The 24,920-nt window shown below is 46.1% G+C and overlaps 1 protein-coding gene across 1 annotated transcript in view; it reads right to left on the reverse strand.

Moving 5' to 3' along the window:
• KCNG2 (potassium voltage-gated channel modifier subfamily G member 2) overlaps nt 1-24,081 on the reverse strand; it is a 39,301-nt gene extending 15,220 nt beyond the window's left edge. Inside the window, exons 1-2 of the mRNA XM_040588829.1 lie at nt 23,506-24,081; nt 10,535-11,355 (exon numbers count right to left, since the gene is read on the reverse strand). Of these exons, the coding sequence (XP_040444763.1) occupies nt 10,535-11,287 (753 nt within the window). The 5' untranslated portion in view covers nt 11,288-11,355; nt 23,506-24,081. The remainder of the gene's footprint in view (nt 1-10,534; nt 11,356-23,505) is intronic.
• Nucleotides 24,082-24,920: the final 839 nt, after the last annotated feature.

Genomic DNA, 24,920 nt, shown 5'->3' on the forward strand with positions numbered 1-24,920 from the left:
CTTCTAGTGTCTCAACTATGAAGAGAATTCTCAGATTTTAAATAGTTAACTTTTTTTGCAACTTACCTACTTATTGGGTACCAGACACAGCATGCCAAGCCTCATGCTCTCCCTCCCGACTAGCAGCTTGGATGGGCAATTGCATACATCCAGTGGGCCACCAGCGTCTCAACATCCCTTCTCAGTGCCTGCTGCCCAACAGTCTTTCGCCCTCTCCACGCTACACTTACAGGTCGCACTCCGATGCACATCGTTACCTCCACAAGTTCACATCAGCTAACTCTGCCAGACACCTCCAGTCCCTGACCAGTGTGTCATTTCTGTGCTACCTGCAAATTTCATTTGCAATTGTTTTATGCTTTCTCCCCAGTCATCAGCAAAACACCAAGTAGCTCTGGGCTAACACCAGACACCTGCATGCCTGTGTGCGCTGCCACTGGATGGTGATTTCTCATGTTAGTTTGCTGCTACTTCGAGATCTAACAGAAAATTTTAAAACATTTAATAAGGGAGGTAAATTTTTGAAAATGCCATTTTTATTAAAGAATGATGTTGTATGCCACTAATTCAAACATCTCACAGAAGTATCTACATCAGAAGGTGTGGTTTTTTCAGAAAACTTTATAACTTCATAAAAATTACACTAAGTTTGACTGAGTGTGGTGTTCTACATAGACTAGAATTAACTATGCTGTTGTCCTCAAAAATGCTGCCGACAGTACTCAGTGCCATCTTTTTCATGGTTTTACATGCTTACCTTTAGAAAATCCAACAACCTTATAGTTTTCTCCTGGCCCTTTCTTAAGCCTTTGTTAAAAACCTATTGCAAAAAATGTTTTAATTTTTTTTTTCTTTTTCTCCATTTCTATACCACTCATAATTTAATTTGTCTGGAATCTAATGTCTCCAAGGATACTGCAAAAAGTCCCCAATTTCAAAAACTTCTACATTTCATCTCAACCACTACATTTTAAGCAATGAAAATGTAAGCATTTATAATGTTAAAGGATTTAACGCAATTTTTCTAAGTGCTGTACACATGAATCATCAGCTCATTACCTCAGCCTAGCTACAGGAGGTCTAGCCAAACGTAAATCTGGTTGCTTTCTTTCTTTCCAAACCTCTAGAATTGATAGCAACGTACCCTGGAGCTCTGAGATTAAATTTCCAGATGATACTTTTATTACAAAGAAATGAAAGATGTCTCTTTCAGAAGACCAGGCCAGCACTCAACAAGCCCACAGAGCACAAGCTCTCTTGCAAAAGGTGGTGGAGCAACCTTTGGCGTAAAGGAGCTACGCTGTACCCTCAGGGTATCACAGAGCAGGCTATACTGAGTACCTGTAGTAATTCTACAATCATGAGTGGAAGCCATGCAGCTACTGTCATGAGATTGCTTCAGAGACTCCCTGGGTGATTTACCTGGAAGTCAGAAGAATAAACCCACTAGTAGGTACAGATAGTTATGGTGGCGGAACCAAAGAAATACTAAAGAAATTAAATATGGAGCATATTTTGCTGGGTGACCCACCAAACATAAGCCAGTAACAATGTGACAAAGTTACCAATGCTTTTATGGCAGAGTCTTAGCAGCGTTTAATTATTTATCACTAATGTTATGTTGCAGCATATTTATACAATATTTAAAAGAAGACCTGAGCCTGCTATTTATTCATGAGAAGATACCCTGTAGGCTGAGAGTTCACTGGCACAACAGAAAGTTATTAACAAGGCAACAGGAATTTTGCCTTATACAACGCTTGCCTCATGCCCAAGCTAACAGCGCAGAGAAATACTCTGGTTTTTGCCTGCTAAGCCTGAAACACTGCAGAGAGCCTGGGGTGGTTCCCAAAGTCTGTATTGTAACCTGCTGCCCTCAAAACCCTCTGGGACAGCCCCTTATCCCATAAGGATTTCTCTCTTTACTCGGAAAAAGCCACTTGGCAGAAGATGCTGCTGCAGTGAGACCCAAAGCTGGCGAGAGCCGGGCACGAACTCTGCCGAGTGGGGAATTCTGAGCAAAGGGTCTGTGGCTCGCCAGGGGGGCTCCAGGCGGACCTGTTCCACCCAGCTAGCTCCCCACCCCCCTGTCTGAAGTCAACTCTTAATGAAAGAAAATACAACATTTCTCCTACCTCCCTGACACAATAGAGAGAGATTTTCTTGCTGGGACTGTGTTTCCTTTATCTTTTCTTGAAGGAGCTGCCACGACAGAACTAGATATGTCTGCTAAGTTTAAATAGCTTCAATCAAGCAGGAAAGCTGGATATTTTTTTTTTCTCCAGGGGAGGAAGGACTGCACAAAGTAAAATCTATTCTTTTTTTCCCAAGAGAAGCAAGCAAGCTGAGGAGAAGAAATGGTGAGAGCTCTCCAAATGCAGTTGTTACCCAGCACTCTGTCCGCACAACCAATACCAAGCATAACCAACCATTCCTTCAGACATTCTCTACTCATTAGCAGCTTAAGGCAGCCTTGCAAAGGGGAAAGACTGTCTCTGAAAAGAGCTGGCAAAGCTGGTGGGTGGTGTGCTGTTTGACCAGGGGGTCCCTGGCAGCTGGAGCCCTGGCAGGGGCGAGCAGAGCCGGTCAGTGGGCAGCACATTGTGCCACAGCGGTGCTGATCAGGGCTCCCAGCACCAAATGTATTGCCCTGGTGTGAGATTACAACAACCCTGAACTCAGTAAGATAAATTGAGACAGAGATAGGCTCTAACAGCTGGGAAAGGTTTAGATTCAGACCCACAAAGGAAAGATTAATACATGTATTTCTTTTACATTAAGGGCTGTATCATTCAGATGATTCATAGACAAGTGCAGTTCCCAGCAAAATGATCAAAGGACATAATCACCACTTCTTGATATTTGCAAAGAACATTTTGCTATTAGTCTTATATTTGAAAACTCCATGGGAGTCAGATGAACGATGCACACCACTCAAAAAACCACACAACTCAACATTTAAGGTTTAGACAGAGCAGTGCAGAGGTTCTCAACTCCTTGATTTTAAAGCGCTCTGTGTGTCCCACAGAAGCAACACCATTTTTATCTTTCAAGCCTCATCACTTCAACTGCTTTCAGGCAAACGCGAGCTGTCTGAAAGGCAACATGCACAGCAAATTTCTCTGACCATCAGACAGGAGCTGGGAGAGCACGCTATGATGACTCAGACTTGCACTGCAGAACTTTGCAGTTACTCCTCAGGTTTGGACTCTAAGGGTATTGCACAGTAACTGCATCTTGCGTGAACTAAGTGGGTCTCAGGAAAAGAAAAAAACTTCCTTGCTTAGAAACCCAGCCTGCAGCCCCAGGCACAAGGAATGTGCCCGTGGACTTGAACAGCATAGATGTAACTTTTATTTCTGTTATAGTGATAGTTATAGCCATTATAGTGTTTAAGTGTGTCTCAAAGCATTCACAACCCAAGAGCAGGACCACGCTGGACCGGTGATGAAACTAGACGAGCCAGACTGAGCACACCAACAAGAAAGCAAACCTTTTCTTATTGCCAATGACTAAGGCTGTGGGTAAGGGATGCTCTCAAACCTCGTGAGCTGGACTGTGTGTTACCACTTTCAGTTTTGTACCATCTGAAAAGAAAGCTTCCTTTAAGCTTATGAAAGAAAAAAATAAGAATCACCTTACTTTTAGTTAAAATACAGCTCAGCAGTGCTGCGAGTCCCACGTCCCTCAAGCCAGGGGAGGCAAATGTGACAGTGAACACGATTCATTCGTCTACAGGAACTTCCCTGTGCACGATGTCATAGCAAAGGCAGGTGACAATTGTTGCCGAGTCCTTTGGTCTTTCCCTGGCCTCTGGCCAGCTGTGGCCTGAACTGTCCCGAGCCGACCTGGGATGCAAACCAGCCACACAGGGCACCAGTACGTCAGTACATCAGTTCCAACGCCACCACTGGTGCTACTGTTACATGGCTTTTGCTTTTCAACAGCAGAGCTGAGAGAACGGTGTAACAAATTCACAGGTGCTCCCCGGGGAAATTAGCTAGCCCAATTCCCCAAGATTCTTTTTATAAAAAGTTACCTCAGTGTCTACACACTATAAATAGTTATCCATAATACCAGCGGGGAGATTTTTTAAAATAAATGTTTCATGTGGACCATGCTGTAATTTCTAGAACAGTTTATTCCACAAAGAAAGGAAAAGCACAAGCTGCAATTTTATTGACTTTCATTCATGAAAACAAACCATCTATGCATCACATAAACATGTGGCTCTGAGTTAAAATCAAGAAGGTTTCAGCACCACATGCAGAAAAACAGCTGAACACTCACAAAAGAAAGTGCTAAAAACGAGCTCCCCAGTAATGAAAAGCTTCGTTCCAGAATCTCAAGCGGAGTGCCATCTTAGGATAGGCAGCACCAACAATAACAACTGTCTTACTCCTTTACAGTACTTCTCACTGAAATACACGGAAGATTTAAGGTAAAAATGACAGTTTTCCCCACCCAGAAGTACCTCAAACTGCAAGAGTTTTGGGACAAGCTGACACCATTCATTCAATAAAATATTTGTCATTTCTGACACACCAAAGCCCTGAATACTTGTATTTCTTCCTATTTAGCTACCTATTTAGATTGCAAACCTAAACAAATCCGTAGTAATAGGCACAGAATCACAGAAGATTTGAGGCCTGATGGGACCTCTGGAGGTCACCTAGTCCTGCCCCCCCGACCCTCAACCCCTGCCCAAACAGGGCCCCCACGCTGCCTGGCACCCTGCCCAGGCTTTTCAGTGTCTCCAAGGATGGAGATGCCACCCCCACCTCCCACCCTGGGCAGCCTGTGCCAGTGCTCGGCCACCCTCACCATGAAAAAGTGTTTCCTGATGCTCAGAGGGACCCTCCCGTGTTTATCCCTGCTGCCGCCGGTCCTGTCACCGGGCACCCCTGAGAAGAGCCTGGCTCTGTCCCCTTTGCACCCTCCCACAGGGATGAGATTCCCCTGAGCCTTCTCTTCTCCAGGCTGAACAGTCCCAGCCTCTCCTCATGGAGAGAGGCGCCAGTCCCTTAGTCATCTTGCTGGCCCCCCGTCGGACCTTCTCCAGCATGCCCGTACCTCTCACGTGCTGGGGAGCCCAGAGCTGGACGCAGGGCTCCAGGCGCGGCCTCACCGGTGCCGGGCAGGGGGGAAGGATCCCCTCCCTCAGCCCAGGAGCAATTCCTTGCCTGACACAGCCCTGGATACCGGTCCGGCCGCTTCTCTGCTGCAAGGGCACAGCACTGGATCATGGAAAACTTGGTGTCCACCGGGACGCCCGGGTCCTTCCCTGCCCAGCCGCCTTCCAGCCAGCGGCCCCCAGCACATCCCGGCTGGTGCCTGCGGCCGCTCCTCACCAGGTGCGGGACTTTGTGCCTCTCCTTGCCGAGCCTCCCCAGGCTCCTGCAGCCCGTCCCTCCAGCCTGCCCGGGTCCTGCGGGATGGCAGCACAGCTCTGGCCCATTGGCCACCCGCCCAGAGCCTGTGCCGTCATCCGCCTCGCTGGGGGTGCGCTCTGCCCACCCTCCAGATCACCGATGAGGCCGTTGGACAGGAGGGGACCCAGCGCGGAGCCCCGGGGTACGGCACTAGCCACCGGCCTCCAGCTGGGCTCTGTGCCGCTGGCGAGCACTGCCAGGGCCTGGCCATCCAGCCCGTGCCCAACCCACCTCGCCGCTTGTCCAGTCACTGCATCAGCTCGTCACGGAAAGTTGTTGAGAATCGTTATATACGACACTCCCTTAACCTTGTCTGAAATTACTTTTGTGTGTACCTTTGTGAAATGAAATCTTCAGCCAGAAGACGGTTTGAAACACACATTCACAATTTATCTATTCCCCATCCTCACCAACATGAAAGTTGAAGCACAGTGTGTAAATTAAGTTTCGAGGTTAAATAGTTTCAGGCTTCTTTATGAGCTATTATTAACTTCATTATTTATGAGTCGCTCTCTTTGTTGTAACGTTCTTCAGCTGAAGGTTATTGAACTGTAACTTCCTATCCCAGCATCTTTAATTTGACGAGCTTTTCCCCATGCGCTGGAAAGCGTGGTGCAGAAGGAGGTACTCTCTGCTCTTCTCCTGTTTTACACTGCGGTGCTACAAATGCATGAGCTCAGCGTGGCTCAGGCCTATAAACGCTTTTGTGAATCAGGACAAAATGCTTGATGCTAATCTCTGAGTCCACCACCTCTTTTCTGTGATGGGGAAGACAGTCTAAGAAAAGAAAGAAGCATTCTTCTTCATATAGAAATGGTCGACATTTCTTTTTTCACCAAGGAAAAAGGAGGCGTCTACTACGATGACCACCTGGCTTTCAGTTGAATCTCTCAATGTCTTTTGATTGACCAGCTCTCAGTTTGCTAAAGCATTTGCTGTCATGTGTCCCCAACTGGTTTAAGGCTCCTGTGATGTATTAGCTGCCTTCCTTGAGTCACCCGTTGCCTGCCATTTTAGAGAGCTGAGAAGCCCACTTGAAGGGATCATATGCCTAAAATGCCTTAAGCATTATGCCTTAATCTATGCCTCTAGCTCTATTCACGACCTGGAGATCATTTTTGTGGTGGTTTTGAAAGAACTCGGTGCCTGAGGGCTCCTGATACGATTTTGTCTCAGCAGTATTCTGCCTTTAGAGGGGACTTTTCACCGTTAAATCTAGATCTTGCATAGAAATCTCCCATTCTGAATAATTCTGAAATTAAAAACCAATTATTGCTTTGTTATTTTACACGGAAAATGTGACTCTCTTCACAGGCTCATTTTCTTTATACATTTGAAGTGTCCCTTTTCTGAAATTTCCAGAAGCAGCTATTATGTGCATTACTGGATTGGTGGTTTTTAATCAATAAATAAAAGCTAAACAAGAAAAATATTTGACAAGACAAAATATTTGTCCTAGTTTGGTAAGTAAAAAGTAGTTTAGGTCTGTTAATTTTATTGATAATTGCACAGCATCTGAAATACACGATACTACTTCCAAAAGGGAGTAACACTTGAGGTAAATCAGGGTGACCATTAGTAAGATGGCTACGGTACACAGGAACGTGATCCTTCCTGCTCCTGCTAAAGCACCGGCGATTGCCACTGTCATCTACAACATCTGGAGCCGCTCATAAAGTTGACAAAACATATGACTGAGTCTTCTGTATTTAAAAGAGATAGGCAGGCACCTCAAATAATCTCCTCACCCACTTGGTAATGTCTTTTAACTTCTACGGTCCCACGCCTGCATCTGTGTAGGTCACTGACACCTCTGCAGGACATCACTGGGTGTAACAGCTGGCCCGCTCCGGGGGCGTTACTGGGGCTGGTATGAACCCTGCTCTCCAGCACAGGTTTTTCATGGTTGGTTCGTCGTCCTTTCCCTGAAGCAGCAACAGGACAGATAGGCGGCACATAAAGCTTTTGTTTTCTGGGAAACACCAGCTTCAGGAAAAGCCCACTGCCTGTTAGCCAGAGCATCCGCCACAGCTCAACATGGAACCAGCAACAGCAATGCCAGCCCGCGAGCCTGGAAAACGTACACGCAGGCTACGGTGCGTCCTTGAAATAACATTGACTGTTTATTTGTTCCCTAGCCAGGAGGGATGCACATGCATTTTGCGCTTGTTAGGAGACTGAAAAACCAGACCAAAGAGCTATCCCTGGGCACGAATTTTAAACTATGCAGCTCAGGGTGATGAACACGACTCTGAATCCATGCAAGCTCTCTTCTCTCCGCACCCGTTAGGTGATGAGCTGCACGGGCTCGCTGAACCACGCGCAGATGACACGCAAGGAGTTTGCAGCCAGGCCTCTGATCCTACAAGCAGCTCCACGTGGGCAGACGCCTGGCTCCTTGCCCAGTCTTACTGAGGCTGAAGAGACCTACATGGGTATTGACATCCATTTGTGCAGGACCAAAACCAGTCACTCTGTGTGACTCCTACACGACTAATTACAGCTGCAGTAGAGCGCTGACCTTCACTGATTCAGGAGCAGGCGAGGAACGCTGGGGGTGAACTAAGCAATGTAAGGAGTGATGCTTCACCTGTCCCCTGCGCTAGAGAACTGTCTTTGTCTCAGCAAAACAACTGTTCCCGCTCTGTCCACAGACCTTCCCTGTGCAAAGGGCAGAACAAAGCCTATTTGCAGGAGCTCTGGGCTTTTAGAATTTAAGGGCACCGAAAAACAGCAGATCATTTCTTCTGAGCTCCTCTGTATTGCACGCATTTCACCTTTGTAACTTGAACTGAAACCAGTAATTTACTTTTGATCGAAGCAGAGTGTGTTTAGCTGAAAGCTACCTTCCAGAAGGGCAGTGAGCTTTGAACTGAAAACTTAAAAATTCAAAATCCACTCTTCCTAGTCTGCCCCAGTAATTAATCACCATGGTATTAAATACTGGCACCTAGTTTCCCATACAAATTTATCAGGATTCAGCTTTTAGCCATGCATTCTCTCCCTGCTTAATTTAAAGGTCCTTTAGATGATACAGTTTTCCTCCCCCCATAAAAACCACTTATGTGTGCTTAATCTACTCATCTTCCTTTTGATAATCTAAATAAACCAAAATGTTAAAGTTTCTTATTGTATGGCATTTTCTGCAGGTGTCTAATATTTATAGGGTTTTTCACCCTCTCCAATTTTTCAATGCACCATTTAAAAATATGAACATGAGAACTGAATGCAGTGTTCTAGTGTCGGTCTCACCGATGCTGCGTACTGGCACAAAATCATCTTCCAGCTTTTGATCACTACTCCCCAGCTTAGGTATTCAAGGAGCACATTAACCCTTCTGACTTTATGCTACAAATTGGAACTTGCATTCAATTGCTTGTACCCTAAATCCCATTTAGAGTCCCACTTGGGAATGAGACTCTGCTTTTGCAAAAGCAAGTCTGCATTCATCTTTATTGTACAAACTTGCATTTGACTATGAAAACGTGCTCCTTTTAACTACCCCAGCTTACCAAGAAATCCCAGCTTCCCTCATAGGCTTGCTCTATCCTTATTATTACCCTGCTCCACCCAACAAATATTATTAGCCTGTTATTATGAGTCCCTATTTATGGTCAGTTCATTAGAAAAAATACAAAGTGCCTGAGCTCTGGTAATTCTGAAAGCGACTGTTCAGCTCTCGCTTAAACCCAGGAACATCTGAGCACTAAGCACCTCTCAGTTTTCTGCTGTAAGATATCCCTTATGCTTAAAATGCCAGCATACTGGCGCACTGTTGGCTAACTGCAGTAAAAGGCATGTGTTTTGGAAACAGTATTTTTACAAAATTCTTACGACAGTATAGTTTTAACTAGTACCCAGTACTACCATCCTCAAACTTTAGACCAGAAAAAGCCTTTAAAACAAAGATAACAAATCACAGATCAAACAACACACCAAATGTCTCTTTTTCTTTCTGGCTGCTGCTGAACCAGCCCGATTCCAAACCGGACAACTCTGTCGATCGGCAGGTGCTTGGGCAGACGCAGGGCTCTCTCGGGTGCTGCTGCACCCATTTTCCACCAGCACGCTTCTTACTCGCAGTGCTACAAACCAGCGGGGGCCTCCCACCAGGTGACAACCTCCTCCCCTCTGCGGGCAGCAGGGAGGGCAGCGCCTCGCAGCAAGAGGGTGCTGGGGTCGGGGGCTCAGCCCCCAGCCCGGGGCAGGACCTGGCAGGCTGAAGCACTGTCCGGGCAGCTGAACTTCACAATCACATTTCCCAGCCCCCGTGGCCATGAAATAAGCCGAAACATTTACTGATGACGTTGGGCTTGAGTAAAACTAAGGAGAGCATGAAAAGTCTCTGCCACCCAAACCCCCTAGGTTGCATTTCAGCATGTATTGAATGAAAATGTGAATATTCTCCTGAATATCGATCTTCAGAGGAGCTCTCACTGGCCTACATACAGCTAATGTTAGAAAACTGAACTGCTTGCAGAAATAAGGGACTAAACCCTCAGGAAATTTGTTGAACTAAAGAATAAACAAAATATCCATAGTACTTGATTTTCAAGGGCATGAAGCATCCAAAGTTTACACTTGAGAATATTAAGCACGTCTGAAAATTGGGACATTTGCTTTGTTGCTACTGTTAAATTGCTGCCTCAGCGCCCTTGCCCTTTACCTCACCTACAGCATCAAAAGATTTCAGCTGTAGCTTTTACAGTGGGGTACTGAGAATCCATTGGAAGTGGTATGTCAAAGGACCTTTAAGGAAAACTGATCCGTTAGCTCTTGACATAACTTCAAAACATTAAGCCTCAAGCAAGGCTGATTTTTATACCCACAACAGCTAGTTTGTCATCTGGTCAGAGATGCCAGAAAGCAAACCAGCTGGGCAAAGCTGTCTGCTGGCATGACCCTGCAAAGCTGCGCTGGCAAGGCAGAGTTTGGCCCCATCTTTCCTCACTATTCAGTGACACAACGCTTTCTGTGCTCCCCCCGCCAGCCCTCCCCCCACCAGCACCGAACGCGATACCTGCTGGAGTGGCTTTGCCCATCACCTCCCTGGAGGAGGCAACAACGCAAACAGGCTTTACTCCAAGAAAAGCTGCACTCACCCGATCTTCTTCTTCTCTGACATCGGGCATGGTGCTGATGCAGAGGCTGACTGCAGTGATGGCAACAAAAGAGATGGAAATACAAGCAAAGATCTTTCCCGGGATCCCCGAGTGGGGGTTCTCCACCATGTCCCTGAGCTTTCGCATGCACAAACTCAGTCGGCTACTGTCCTGGAAGGCACATTGCGTGGTTTCACTAAATACCATCTCCCCCTCGTACAGCCTGGCCTCAGCTGCCTCCTCCTCTTTCTGTCGCAATCTCTTTTTACAGCACCACTCCAGGTGGTCCTCTTCTATCCCCCAGTACACAAGCTCCTCCTGAAAAGAAAGAGCGCACATCTCCCTGAGAAGCCTCAGCTTCCCAGCTGTCAGGAAAGTCATGATCGTCCTGAAGGCACTAGGATTACGGTCAAAAAAAAATTCATTGCAGCTAACATCATAGTCATCGCAGATGTTCATGATCTCATCATAATTGTTGCAATACTTCAGCTTCCCAAGCCTGGTCAAGGGGCAGTTCTCCAAGGTGGTCCATGGAACTTTGTACTTAATACCACCTACATTGATGATCACAAACCTGGTCCGGTCATCCAGGTGGGCTAAGCAGCACAAGTCTTCCCCAGGGTGCAGAAGTTTGGCCTTTTTGTAGAAGAATCCTTTCTTGGTTTGCACTTCACACAGGTTTTCCAAGTTATTGAAGGAGTAGCTGAACTCAGGATCTGCATTCCCAGTGAGCAATGCCATTTTGTGATACATCTGTTGAGACCATAGGGAGGTCAAGGCTACTCAAACAAATGCATCTGGAGCTCGAGCAGAGAGTCAACCTACAAAACAGAGTTTAAAAATTACAATAAAATCAGGGCATTGCTAGATGAAAAACAATCCTATCCTCTCAATCCCAAGAAACTTTTCTCCATGGTACTATTTCTTCCTCGATTCTTTTAGGCCTATCTTTGCTTGATCGTCACTTGGGGAAAGAACTTAAAACTGCGATAAGGTCAGAAGCCATGTTGATACTTCTAGACGGTTTAGTCAGTGAATGAATGGAAACAAAACCAGTGTACTATCATTTTCAGAAATTTCCTTTCTAGAGGTTTGAGCTATATCCTGGGCATCAGTGGGTACAGGAAAGGAAAATGGGTCTTTTGGATAATGACAATTTATATTTTAGCAACTTAACAAAGAAACTTAGTCGCAAATGAGTTTTTGTTTATTTTAGTGAATCTACATAATGTTTCTATTACAAAATGCCTATAGCGTGAGGATGCAATGGTTACCTACAGTACAGTCAGAAACATGACTGCAGAAATGTTGGCAATTCCCAATCTAAATCCACCAAGCTCAGGTACCAAGAACAAAGACAACGTGGGAGCTGAGAACCCAGCCTGCGGCCAAGCAGTTTGGGTGCCTGAGCACAAAGTGTGTGCTACAGATCCAGTTGCCACTGGTACCCCGACTAACGGGATTAAAGCTGTATTGGGCATATCAGCCTGGACAACCCCACTTCCAGAAGGTAGAAGAGCTTTTGTTCTTGTGCTGGGGTGCCTGCCACCCAGGCTGGTGGCATCTCCCGCAGAGTGGTAAGCAGCCCAGCTCGCAGTGGGGACCAGAGCTTGCCCTGCTCATCGGGGCTGCTGGAGGCTCTGCAGTGGGTTTGGCTGGGGGAGGGGGGCAGGGGGCCTGGCAGCAGCTCTGCAGTGGGAGACTGAACCCAAGAACAAAGCAGAGCTGGAAGCAACCTGCTGGCTGCTCTTACTTCTGGATGATGCAGAACCCAACTGCTCACATTAAGCAGGAATTATGTGCATTATGTGTAATTCCAGGATTTCATTTGTGCCTTCTGCTTTGCTTACCCCTCCTTTACCACACCACAATCCACAGACCTCCTGAACGCATCTTTTCACCTGCCACATTGCTTCCTCACTTTCTCTGGAGCTTGCCACTAGGTTCTCCAAAGCTGTCTCTCCAAAGCAGTACTAGGATGGATGTCTTGGAATGCTCAGTATGTAATCGCATCAGTGAATCACCCAGCACTTCCTGAACGGCTCAAATATGGAGTACGAACAAAGAAACTGCTGTAGGACCAGGACAGAGAAGACCTGGACTGAGAAGGGGTGCAGCGATGGGCAACAACCTGAAGCAGGGCATGTAGAAACCTTACAAGTTGACGAAGGACAAGAGAAAAAACTGAGCTGCAAAAGATGGCCTGACGCTATGATGGCAGGACAGTAACCATGAGGGAGTAACTCTGTAATTTATAAGCGACGTTCTCCAGTCTTCTTTGAACCGCATGCTTTCAGCCCGGAGGGAACAGAGAACAAGTGGGTGCTAGGGAAAACTGCAGAGCACACGCATTCAAACACCATCTCAGAGCAGCAGCTTCCTTTATCCGTAATCAACTCACTGACTCTTAACTCATTCCTCTCAGTCAAGAAAGCAGCAAATGCTTGCTACTCACAGCCCTGATCACCCTCTAAATATTCTTGCCAACCACACTTGAACAACCAGATCACAGCAACAGTAGCAGCACTCCTACTTCAACACTTCTGTGAGGATCCAGGCACTGCATTTTAGAAGGGCATTTATGGTGGGTATTTCTCCTACTTCAACACTTCTGTGAGGATCCAGGCACTGCATTTTAGAAGGGCATTTATGGTGGGTATTTAAGAGTCAGAGAAAGGCTGGTTTACATACAAAAAACCCTAAAGCCACCTAAAGATACTTCTCAGCACTGTGAAAATTTCCAAAGAACTAATGATGCCAAAATCTCTCCAATTTCACCTTGGGCAAAAAAGTTGTTTAAACATCCATTTATACAGGGCAACATGAACAACAGAGAAAAGCTCCTTCATCTGGCTAAGGGCCAGGAAAGGACAAGAGGCTGCACCACATGTCTTGAGAAATGGGTGCCTGAGTGGTGCTGGGACTGCAGATACCATCACTGTCACAAGGAGAGCACACCGTCAGCACGGCAGACGCTTTAAGGATTTAGTCTCTTGCTGCTTTTTGTTGGTAAGATAAAATATTGACTGCCACCATTCAGGGCACTGTGCTTTTATTTTCATGCCTCGCTTGTTACACAAGTCAACATACAAGAAGTAGTTTATATTATTTTGACATCAAGGCCAGGATTTGCTTTTCTTCTCTCCCTTGTGCATGGTTATTGCATAAAGGGGCCAGATACATTTCACAGAATTATTTTGAATCTAACCCTACATGCGCTTCTTCCTTCTTCTAAGCAGCAGCCAACTCAATGTGAAAATCTGTAAGCATGTTGTTCATTACGAAATCTCTGAGTTACAGAGGGTTAGTCTTCTGTTTTGCGGATATAAAATGATGTTGACTAAATGTAAAGTTTCAGCAAGCAGCTATTAATTTTCTTCCCCCCCCTTTTTTTTTTTCTTTTTGTATCATCAGTGGTTAAATAGAAAGTGATAACAGAGGTAGCTACAGATGGTATTGCCTGTGGTTCAACAGTTTGATTCTGGACACTGCTGGTAGCATCAGATGCTGGAGTTCAGTTAATAAGGTGAATTTTCTGACCTCACACTTCAAGATCCCAGAATCCATAATAGTATTCATTACCAGCTGTCAGGATTTGTTTTGGAAATCTCAGCTAAAAAAAGAAAGAAAAAAAAGAAAAGAAAGAAGCACATGAAGAGAGCCATACATATTACTCTCCTTGGCACCTCCGTGAGGTTGTTGCCCCAGACCAGGGTGCAGATGTCAGTGGAACAGCATAGCCAAGCCTGCTGTGCCACTTCAACTGTCCTACAGAAAACTAGAATACATCACTGTGAGCTCCCAGTTTGGCATCTATCCTGGGAAGTAAAATAAGCCTGGAAGGTCTGTTTCTGATCTTATGCGCATGGAATGTATCACGACCTCCACTGAATATTAAAGGGTGTTTCAAAATTATGCGGGTCTTAAAATACTCTCTGCATGCCAAGGTTATCTAATGTACGCACATGTAAAGCATCCCATTGAAGATTACTTTTAAAAGCCAATACTTCCAGAAATGATGCTACATTATCATCCAGTTGGCATTTCTATCATTTAATCTGACACATGCGTGCAAGAAAGGCTATTAAAACACAGTCTGCAAGAAGCTGCCCATTGCAGGGACACAGGACAAAATTCGACTCTATTTTTGTTCATCATTTTAAACTGTGGGAGAAATGCTGCATAAATGTTTCAGTTTGATGATCATACACAGGGTGGGTCATACATATTGTGGATTCTTTTCTTTTTTTAAGTAGTCACACAAATTTATTCACAAAGAAATACTTTCTTTGGCTATCTATGTATGCATATGTGTGCATCTACACACACACAAGTTCAGCCAAATTCTGTCAACAGCAGACAGTTGAGATCCTCAAAATGCAGGTATTTCTCATCAAAGATTTTAAAGAATAAATGTCACAAGCATACAGCTGCTTCACACTGTCCTTTTTGTTGCACTATTTTCTCAATGCAGAGAGGGCGATTTCTCTCCTTACTGTCTTTTCACCTTGCCTGCTCCCATCACTGTTCTTCACCAAACATTCTTCACCCCTCCGTTTTATCAGTAGGGATGCATCTAAGTCCTACATGGCTTTGCATGTGGCTCCACTGGTCCCAAGTTGCCTTGAGCAAGAATGAAAAACGTGGCAAAAACACCCCTGCCAACAGGCTGGCCAGCCTGGTGAGGAGAGCTTGGAAATTGTGACGATGGGGCGGAAGCGGTGGAGCTGGTGGGGGGTCACATGGCCAGGAGAGACCCTGTGAGCAGTAGAGGGCTGAAGAATGACTGCATCTAATGTCTGTGTATAAATGAGGGTATGCCTACAGGGAAGCGTCACGGGCAGGGTGCTCATTCCTTTGCTGGGAAAGCATCACGACTAGGTGCCTCTGAAGCACCCGCACACTAATGCAGGCAGCCAGGGAGCACAGGGGAAGAATTTGGAGGTCTGTGCACAGTTGCACAGAAGAAACTGGTGCTATGAGGGCAATCCAACACTGGAATGGGATCCCAGGAGAGGTCATTTCCATCCCTGGGGATATCCAAAACCCAACACAGTCCTGAATAACTGGCTCTAGCTGATGCTGCTTTGAGCAGTGGGGGTTAAAGCAGATGAACTTTGGAGATCCCTTCCTACCTGAACTGCCCCGTGATTTTGTGAACAGCCTCTTTTTAACTGCTGCTGTAAGTTACAAAGTACCGAAGGTTTACACTTGTACCATGGTAGCAAGAGGAAGCCATGAGACATTTTAGTAATTAATGTTTTAAGATTTTCTTTGTGAAATGAAACACACTTCGACAGAGAACTGGTTATTGTGTAGCAATTTCAAGCAACAGACACGAAAGATAGATTAGGGTAACCACAAGATGTTTTCCATCAAGTCCAGCTAGAGTTGAGTCAGTGAATCCACTCTACAGCGCTCAGCCATTTCCAGTTGGAGACGTGCTGGAACCTGACATTGCTGCCTAGGACCAAAGCAATTCCCACTTCTCACCATGACACTGTATTTTACAACGCACGCAATTATTTTAGTAGTAAAGCTTACACATGCAGTTGACCATATGTTTGGTAGCATTACAGCTAACGCTCTGGACGGAAAGGTTCAGGAGGTCCAGGTTACTCTTGTACTTGCTACATTCCAGTAGAACCCAGACTCACAGATACTGGTTCCTGACAGGCACTGTGGAAACAGGAAGAGGGGAGGAGGGCACCAGCCCATGAGGCGTACACAGTGCAGAAAAGATGGGGTGCAACCAATATACGGATTTAAAAATGGAAAATGAGACCAGGAGGATATGGAAACAATAAACCAGACACAGCTTAGCAAGGAAGCAGACTCTTTGCCCAGTTTGGGGGAATTGGCTTCTGAGTTTGTCCACACTGAAGACTAATATGGCTCCCTACATACTCATTATCATCCAGATTGGAAAAGACTTTTAAGACCATTGAGCCCAACAGTTAACCCAGCTCTGCCAAGGCCACCACCAAACCCTGTCCCCAAGCGCCACATCTACGCGTCTCTGAAACGCCCCCAGTGCGGGTGCCCCCTCCCCGGGCAGCCTGTGCCGGTGCCTGACCACCCTTCCAGGGCAGAAATGTCCCCTCACCCCCACCCTAACCCTGCCCTGGCGCAGCTCGAGGCCGTTCCCTCTGCTCCTGTCGCTCCTTCCCTGGGAGCAGAGACCGACCCCCTGCCCACAGCCCCCTGTCAGGCAGCTGTAGGGAGCCATCAGGGCCCCCCCGAGCCCCCTCCTCTCCAGGCTGCCTCCCCCCTCAGCCTGTGCCCCAGCCCCTTCCCCAGCCCCTGCCCGGCTCTGGACACGCTCCAGCCCCTCAGCGTCCCTCTGGCAGCGAGGGGCCCAGGGCTGAGCCCAGGGCTCCAGGGGCGGCCCCGACAGGGCCCACCGGGTACCGCCGCACCCAGCGCTGCTGCCTCTCGCCCCCGGGTTGACACACTGAGACCTGACACTGGCACCGCTACACGGCCTGACGCCTCCCCATGCAGACAGAGCACTCAGAACTGTAAAGGCTGTATTACGCTACCTCTGGCAACCATGTCATGTCTATGTCAAATCCCCTTACTAAGGGAACCATTCAACGTGTGCCCAAGCGGAACCAAAGAACACAGCAAGGCATGTGCAGTGAGGATGACAGGGACTACAACTTGGACACAAAATAAGGAAGAGCTCAACCACGCTATACAGATCCAAGACTTTCTAACTCAGTGCTCCAATCTCTGCTAAAGAATCATTATACGAAGATACAGACAGTATTTCTCTCACATTTTGCTTCAGATCTTTGTTTCAAGTTTTCTAAGCATATTAGCGCCCCACCAAGCACAACAGGGGCTGAACTCTCCCTGTTGCTTTGGTACTTCTATGTCGTGAAAGTGTTGTTTCATGAGGAATGAAAGTGAGATGAAGTAACTGGTTAAACCAGAAGCATCAAAGCATTCTTCTGCAAGCTTTCTGAAGTAAAGGAATCACTGCTGAAAGTAATTTTGAAGAGTCTAGATTTTAAAAATCATGAAGATATGTAAATACATCTTGTTTGCTACATGTTGCCAGCTTCAATCTCAAAATGTTCAAGAAAAAACCCAAACCCATGAACAAATGACAATTAGAACAGAGTAGAACTGCTATAATCTCCAAAAGGACACACTGCAAAGTACAGAGAGGCTAGGTTGATTTCACTCAGGGTATTTTCTGTGTAACCCCAAGAAGATGAATTTCACATATTTCTGTATTTATTATCAGTAAACTTGAATATCCCTAATGTGTTAAGCCACCATCATTCCCGCTTAGAAAAGACAATAGTCCAAGAAGTTGGAAAGACGCTAGAATTTTCAACAGTCCTTCCTTCTGGGCTTTTCCTCCTCAGCTACAGGGGCAGGGGTGCACCTCACCTGCCTGCCTAGCCGGGATGTGCCACCTCGGAGGGAAAGGCAGGCTGCTCGGGGCGCAGGACAGCTGGGACAGGCATTTCCAGAGAGCCTGGAGGACGCTGCGGTGGCTGGTGCAGCAGGGAGCCCTGGAAGAGCCCTGGCGTAAGGGAGGTCGCACAACTCGGCATGTGACACTGGACACTGCATACTCTGACTGCATGTTTGCCTTAATAGTTTCATTAATTTAGTGGAGGGAAAAAGGGATGGTTTTCTTCTCTGAACATCCCTCATTGCATTTATGCCACACTACGTAATTAGCTGAAACAATTCAATTTGTTAAATGAACAAATCAAATTAACTTGACTCAACGCTAATTATTCTGACATGCATCCATCGCTGTTTGTCTCCACTAGACAGATTGAGAGTTACCCGATGTTACTCACTTGTCAGAGCAGTACAGTGAAAGTATTAACACTGCAACATCTTTATGAAATCAGAGATTTGGTCCAACTTATCACCTGAAGGCACAGGATCTTTACCTGTCTCCCCACAGCACAAACCAACCTATTTCTGCACTTCCACAAGCTTTCAGTGCCCGCTTAGCTTTGTGCTCTGCCCCTGTTTCTGCGAAGCTACCTGCACGCCCAGCCGCCCGGCGGATGGATGCGGCCACGCCAGCCGCAGGGCAGGCAGGGGTGGCACCGCATGCTGCTGCGTGCCCCCAGCATTCCCGCGTTCCGAGCAACCTGGCGAGCTTCAAGATGTCACAAATGTCCTAAAACATAGCGTGCTTTCACAGTGCATTTCACTATAGAGAACTGTCTGTGTTCCCAGCAACAGAAAACTAGCAGAGCCTGCCAGGTTTAGGCAGATCCTACAAGGATGAGGCAGAAAAGTTTTTCTCCACAGAACTATTATTACATAAGGTAGGAACCAGAGCACTGTGCTCAAGCCATCTTTTATTTGTTTAGGTGTATTAACCCTCACCTGGTTACAAGAAAACCACACGTTTATCTCAGCTGTGCTTTCCTCCCCTGTAGTTATTTGCCGAACACCGGCACAGAGGCGCAGAGAGGCACTGGGTGGGCGAGGGGCTGCAGGGAATGGGCTCAGCTCAGGAGCAGCACTTCCCAGGGCCCAAGGTCAGGAGCTTGCGTGCGGAGATGTCCTTGATCCAGTTCCCGTTAACTGCAACCATGGACAAGTACACAGCCTCAAGAGCCTAAAATTAAAACATGTTTGGTCTGCACTCCCTTAGCCAGGGACTGGACCCTGCTAACAAGGTAACTTTGGCCACAACCAGCAGCCACAATATGGAGATGTTTCTTATCCTTCCCTGGGTCATACACAGGCTTAATTTTAGGAGCCGTAACGATTAATCCTTTTAGCATCCTGTCTAATCAACCAGTCTAAGAGGCTCAGATAAGGTACTAAACTTTATGATATTAGTTGCCAGTCTGACACATTTCCTTCCCTGCCCTTACACCGCTGTATTTCAGAATAACCAACCATCAAAACTCAGTTTTTTATATACCTGCACCAATCAAGATTGCGCGCCCACAACTGGCCCAAGGTACAACGTGAACGGCACCACCAAACGCAAAAGTGACAGACTGTGTAGTATGTTAAAGCAGCATTGTTTACTCCTCTCACCCAGGAAATTAAACAGATTGTCTCATGTCTGTTGCCAAAATTCTGGAAGAGTGAAAACCCAAATGAGTTATGGTGTCTTTCAAATCCCAGAATTAACATTCAGGTGTTCTGGTGGATCTACAGATCACTGCAGGGGGAAAAGCAGTTTTTAGCATGAGCTCTGCTCCCTCGCTGACACTGATAGCAGTATCTTTTATTTCTGATCTATCCTACTGATTTCTCCAATTCTATACTTAGCAGCTTCCCACCCAGATGATTAATATGCTTCATTTAGTACAAAACATAGCAACTGAATTTGACTGGAAATAAGAGGGTTCGGCTGTGTGATGCTACTCTTGGCCCAGTTTCACACTCAGATGTTTATGATGATTTGCTGCGGCTCTTTTCTTAATAAATGGATGGGTGTACCTGCCTTGTGTCTCTTTCAGGGCCACTCACAGGTTGGTATGAATGGTTGTTAAATATACGTGTTCAAATACAACAAGAGGAAATGGCCTCAAGTTGTGCCAGGGGAAGTTTAGGTTGGGTATTAGGAAAAAATTTCCTTACCACAAGGGTTGTCAAGCATTGGCACAGGCTGCCCAGGGATGAGGGGAGTCACCATCCCTGGGGGTATTTAAGAGACAGCCCTTTGGGAAATGGTTTAGTGGTGGACTTGGCAGTGCTAGGTTTATGGTTGGACTCAACGGTCTTAAAGATCTTTTCCAATCTAAATGATTCTATGAATAAATGCTTCTTTTCAAGTGCTCGCAGGTTTTAGAAACAGAACGAGGCTTTTTAACTTCTGCATTAAATCCTTTGCAGAGAAGATAAATTGTATACAGATGCATCTTGCTCTTTTTGTTAGCTTTAATTAGTTAACACTGGGGTTTATGCATCTTCATTGCTTTCTTGCAGATGACGTTCTTGCTTTTGTGTGTTTCATACATCAGTTGTGCATTGACCTCAAAAATATTCCCATCTCTGTTTAAACACAAGTCTACCTTTGAATTCAACATAATTTTAGTTAATTATTAACATCATTGCATAGAACACCTTTTAATTTTAGACTCTTAAGACTGTCTACTTAATCCATGGTTGCAGTTAACAGAGCTGGATCAAACAAAGCTCCGTGTACAACCTCATCACCTCAGGCTCCAGTTAAAGCACAGCTCCTTGTCTGAAGTCTGTCGTCTCAGCCCCCCACTCGGTGAGTATCTGGTGTCTCTGTCCAAATATTCACGAAATATGATCTGACAATGCAAGCATATTTTACACATACATGAGGGTTGACACAGCTAAACAAAACACTGATTGAACACTGTGCTCTGTTTTTTTTTTTTTACGGAAAGTAATAATAATTCTGTGGAGAAAAACTTTTCTGCCTGATCTTTGCAGGTTCTACTAGTTTTTTATTGCTTAGGACACAGTCATTTCTTGTCACTGAAATACACTGTCAAAGCACTCCAAATTTTAAGACACTGTGAACTTTTCAAATTCAGCCCTTTCAGCAGGGTGTCTAATCAGCACAGAAACAAAATGGGCAAGACAGGGATGGCACAGAGCTGTTCCAACCCCACCCCACGGTAACACGGCTCACAGCTTGCTCTTGCTATTGCATCAAGCTCCCTGCAACGCAGAGAAGAGGGAAGAGAAGTGGGGATTGATGAGGCAAAGGGACTGCAGTCCTGCTGCTCGCACTTCTCTGACCGCTATGAATGCAGAGGAGCACAGGCAGAACAGAACACAGGCTAGAGAAAAGACAGTGAGAAGAGTGGAAGAGGAATACCACATACGATTCAAGCATAGGTCAGATGGAAAAGAAACAGAGAAAGTAAAACAAAACCAAAAGGTGATTATGGTAAGTCTTCATTTTGATGTCAAAACATTACAATACACAAATGGTTTCTACTGTCCTGTGGAGGTAGACACACTTTCTGATTCCAGACACAGTATTTCAGCAGCCTAAGATTAGAATGATCAGTTTGTATTTAGTCAGTGAGAAGCAAACTCTCAGCTTACATGTTTAGAAACTTGATTTTGGGGAAGTCACTGTCCAGTTGTTGCCTCTATGGCTTGGTCTGCTTTCTTAATTCTCACTCCTATATACAGCATAAAGATCCCACGGAGAACTTGTCCCAATAGCCTCAGCTTTTAATTCAAGCCCAGGTGCAGGCAACTTTTATTATGGACACTACAAAAAGGACTGTAGTAAACCAAGTGATCTAGTTCTGCAGCAGGAATCATTCAGCTTCAGGGGCACAAAAGCTACCACCGAAACACTTCCCATTGCATCTGTAGCCAGTAGGTTCAAAAGAAGAGGCAGGCATTGTCAGAGGGGAAGAGAAAGCAGAAACACGGCAGAAAAGAAGATAACTTGAAGCCTTGGGAAGACACTTGACATTTGACATATCTGCCACTGGGGTCCTACTCAAGCAGCCCATTCACCCCAGTGCTCTGCTCTGCTGAACAACAACTCGCTATGGAAACGATCCCATCTGCCTGACAGCCACAGACCCTGGGACCTCCCACCTGCTCTCCTGTGCCAGCACTCTGGTGCCCTGGTAAGGCAGCATGTGTGCTCACTCTCAGCACCTGCTCCCGTCTCTGCATTGCGTGTTTGGAAGCATGCTGCTAAAACGCTGGGTCTTGACTCCCTATCCAGGAGCACTAGGTCTGCACTGACTCATGTCAAAGCTGGGAAGAAGTCAGGACTGGAAGAAGGTTCCCAGATGCAAATGTGCTTAGTAGAACAATGAAATGCCACCAAACGGTAAGCCCTTCCCTCCTCCAGAACATGGCTGAAAGAGCAGGGAACCTTTGAACACACTTTTAAAAAAGGGAGGAAGGGTGAAAGGAGTAGGCAGACTCTCAAGAAAATCCTGTACTCGTTGGGGAGCTGGAAGGGAATTCAAACAGCTTCAGGCAGACAGGGCCTGCCAGATCCCAGTCCACAAGGAAATGAAGAAGCTGGAGCTGCCAAGGGAGCTCTGCCACTTGCCCCAACTCATCCACATGTTGACCCTATCTTATGTCCTTGACTTGACTGAAGCTTTCCTAGTTTTCCTATCCCCTCCATACCATCTCTTTTTATCCTCTACACTGTACCAACCCCTCTCCCCTTTGCCTCCCTCTCACACTTCTTTCCCATCAATTATTCTCAAGCAACTTGTGAAAACACGAGTATTTCCTACATCTTCTGCTGTGCACAGATTAAACCTCCTCCTGCTCCAAGAAAAAGCGGCAACAAATGAAGACTTGAGTTAGATGCTGTCCAACCACTCACCAGCTGATGAAGTCAAAGCCAACACCCACGGAACGCACGGCAGGCACAAGTTCTACTAAACACCGGTTTAAGGAAGCCAGCTGAGAAGCAGGGCAGCCAGGCAGAAGCCCCTGCAGCTTGGCAGGTTGTGCCTACACCAGTCCAGCCACCTGTGCTAGGCACATACCCCTAACAGCAGCACTGCCCTTCGAGGAAATGGACCCCATGTACTAGGCGAGTAAAATTTCATGCAGTTGAAACCACTGGTACACTAGTAAATCATCATTTCAACCTTGAGACCCGCAGGCTCATATGCTGCACGTGTGCACTAGCTGAACCTTGTCAACGTCAAAACCCCTGGGTGAGACACCCCCCCCCCGCCTGCAGAGCTCACTGCTGGTTCTGCCTTGTTTGTCCCAGTAACCCCCCCTGTGCCCATAGGGACACGTGCACATTTCAGTACGACATACATAAGGCTGCAGTTCCAGAACCCTTGGATGAAGTGACCTTCAATGACAGTGGAGTTTTAACTCTGTAGGATGATGCCACTCATGGGGCGCTGGGATAATGACAAACGACAAATAACCGCTGCTGCCGCAATGAGCACTGCCCCTCCTTCCCGCTGTGGGCATAATTCAAGAGCCCTGTCCTCCCGTCGTGGTTTTAAATGAGGAAGCGCTTCAGATCTCACCCTGTACACCAGTTCCATTTCCACAATGAACCAGCAGGGCTGCCCGGTGCAGGAAGCTCCCAGAGACCTTCACCTCCGTTCTGTGCAGTCTGTACCCGGGAACATCCCCATTTTGCAGCTTTCAGGTGTGGTGAGCTGGAAACACTGCAGCAGCTTGAAGTAAATTAAAAAAATATATTTTTTTCTCTTAATTAAATACGAAAATTAATACTATAACAAGGATAGTACCCCTCATGTATTTTTATTAATTTTAACACAAAATTCCATTTTGAAATGTCAATTTCACGACATTTTCTAGTCTGAATTCCTCCTAGATGGATGCCTGTGGTGGAACGTCAGCCTTCCCAACAAAGCCTGACAGGACAAAGCCAGAACTTCTGGGTGGGAACGTTGATGCTTTTGGCTCCTGCAAAGGCAGGAGATGGCTTGATTTTTTCCCTCAGACAGGCAACAGCAGAGGCCTTTTGCAGTTCAGGGTTACAGGTATGTTTCCCCATTCCTGCCTTGCTATAGAAAAGGATGAAAATGACCCATAATAGTCTCAGGCACCTCTGTTAATTCCTCTCACCAGCAACCCAGTTCCCCCTACACTGAACTGTCATTGCTCTGTTCCCTAGAGAAACTTCTGTGTTCACTAAACACGCTTGCTCACTTAAAGGATCATCTGATAAATGTTATCAGAATTCAGTTTTAATGTTTAATAATAAACCAAAAGGATTAGAAAACTTTATATTTTCTCTAATGCAATTATTTCAGATGGCTCACAAGGCTCACAGAGCCAGGGTGTTAGCATTTCTAAGACCTTGTTCTCTATAAATTTGTACTTTCAGTGGACTTACCTGCACAATGCAGTGGGAATGAATGGATTCCACTGTGAAGATGATGGCTTTAAAAATCAAGTAAAATATGACTGATCCAGTTATGTCTAATAGCTTCAACAATCATGCTGACTCATTCAAAAATCACCTCCCCTTTCAAAAACACTGGAACAGAAACAAGAGGTAGGCTGACAGGCTAATGAATCATGTGTGCAACAGATGAAAACATGTTGCTGACACCTTGTTGGAGAACATTGGTAGACCAGGTGCCACGAACACACGTGCTGACAGAACGCTTCCAGCAAACTGCTTCAGTGACAGAAACATAGGAAGCCCAATCCTAACAACAGTCCCTCCTGCCCAGAGGTTTTTGACCTAACAAGTTTATATGAACCACTGAACGAGGTGAGTTCTTGGGTCAACGAAGGCAGGTACGAAAACAACATCCAGAAAACAATCCAGGCCTTTGCGTGATGCTCAGGGCAGTTATTTATTCAATACTTGCTTTTGTGACTGGGCCAGCAAATGAAAAGCTCCTGCTCTCCGCGAGAAAGCTCTCCTCTGTTCAGAGCTCCTTCAGCTTCTGCCAGAACCACC

Source organism: Falco naumanni, chromosome 3, assembly GCF_017639655.2.
Source record: "Falco naumanni isolate bFalNau1 chromosome 3, bFalNau1.pat, whole genome shotgun sequence".
In the NCBI taxonomy this organism is placed as follows: domain Eukaryota; kingdom Metazoa; phylum Chordata; class Aves; order Falconiformes; family Falconidae; genus Falco; species Falco naumanni.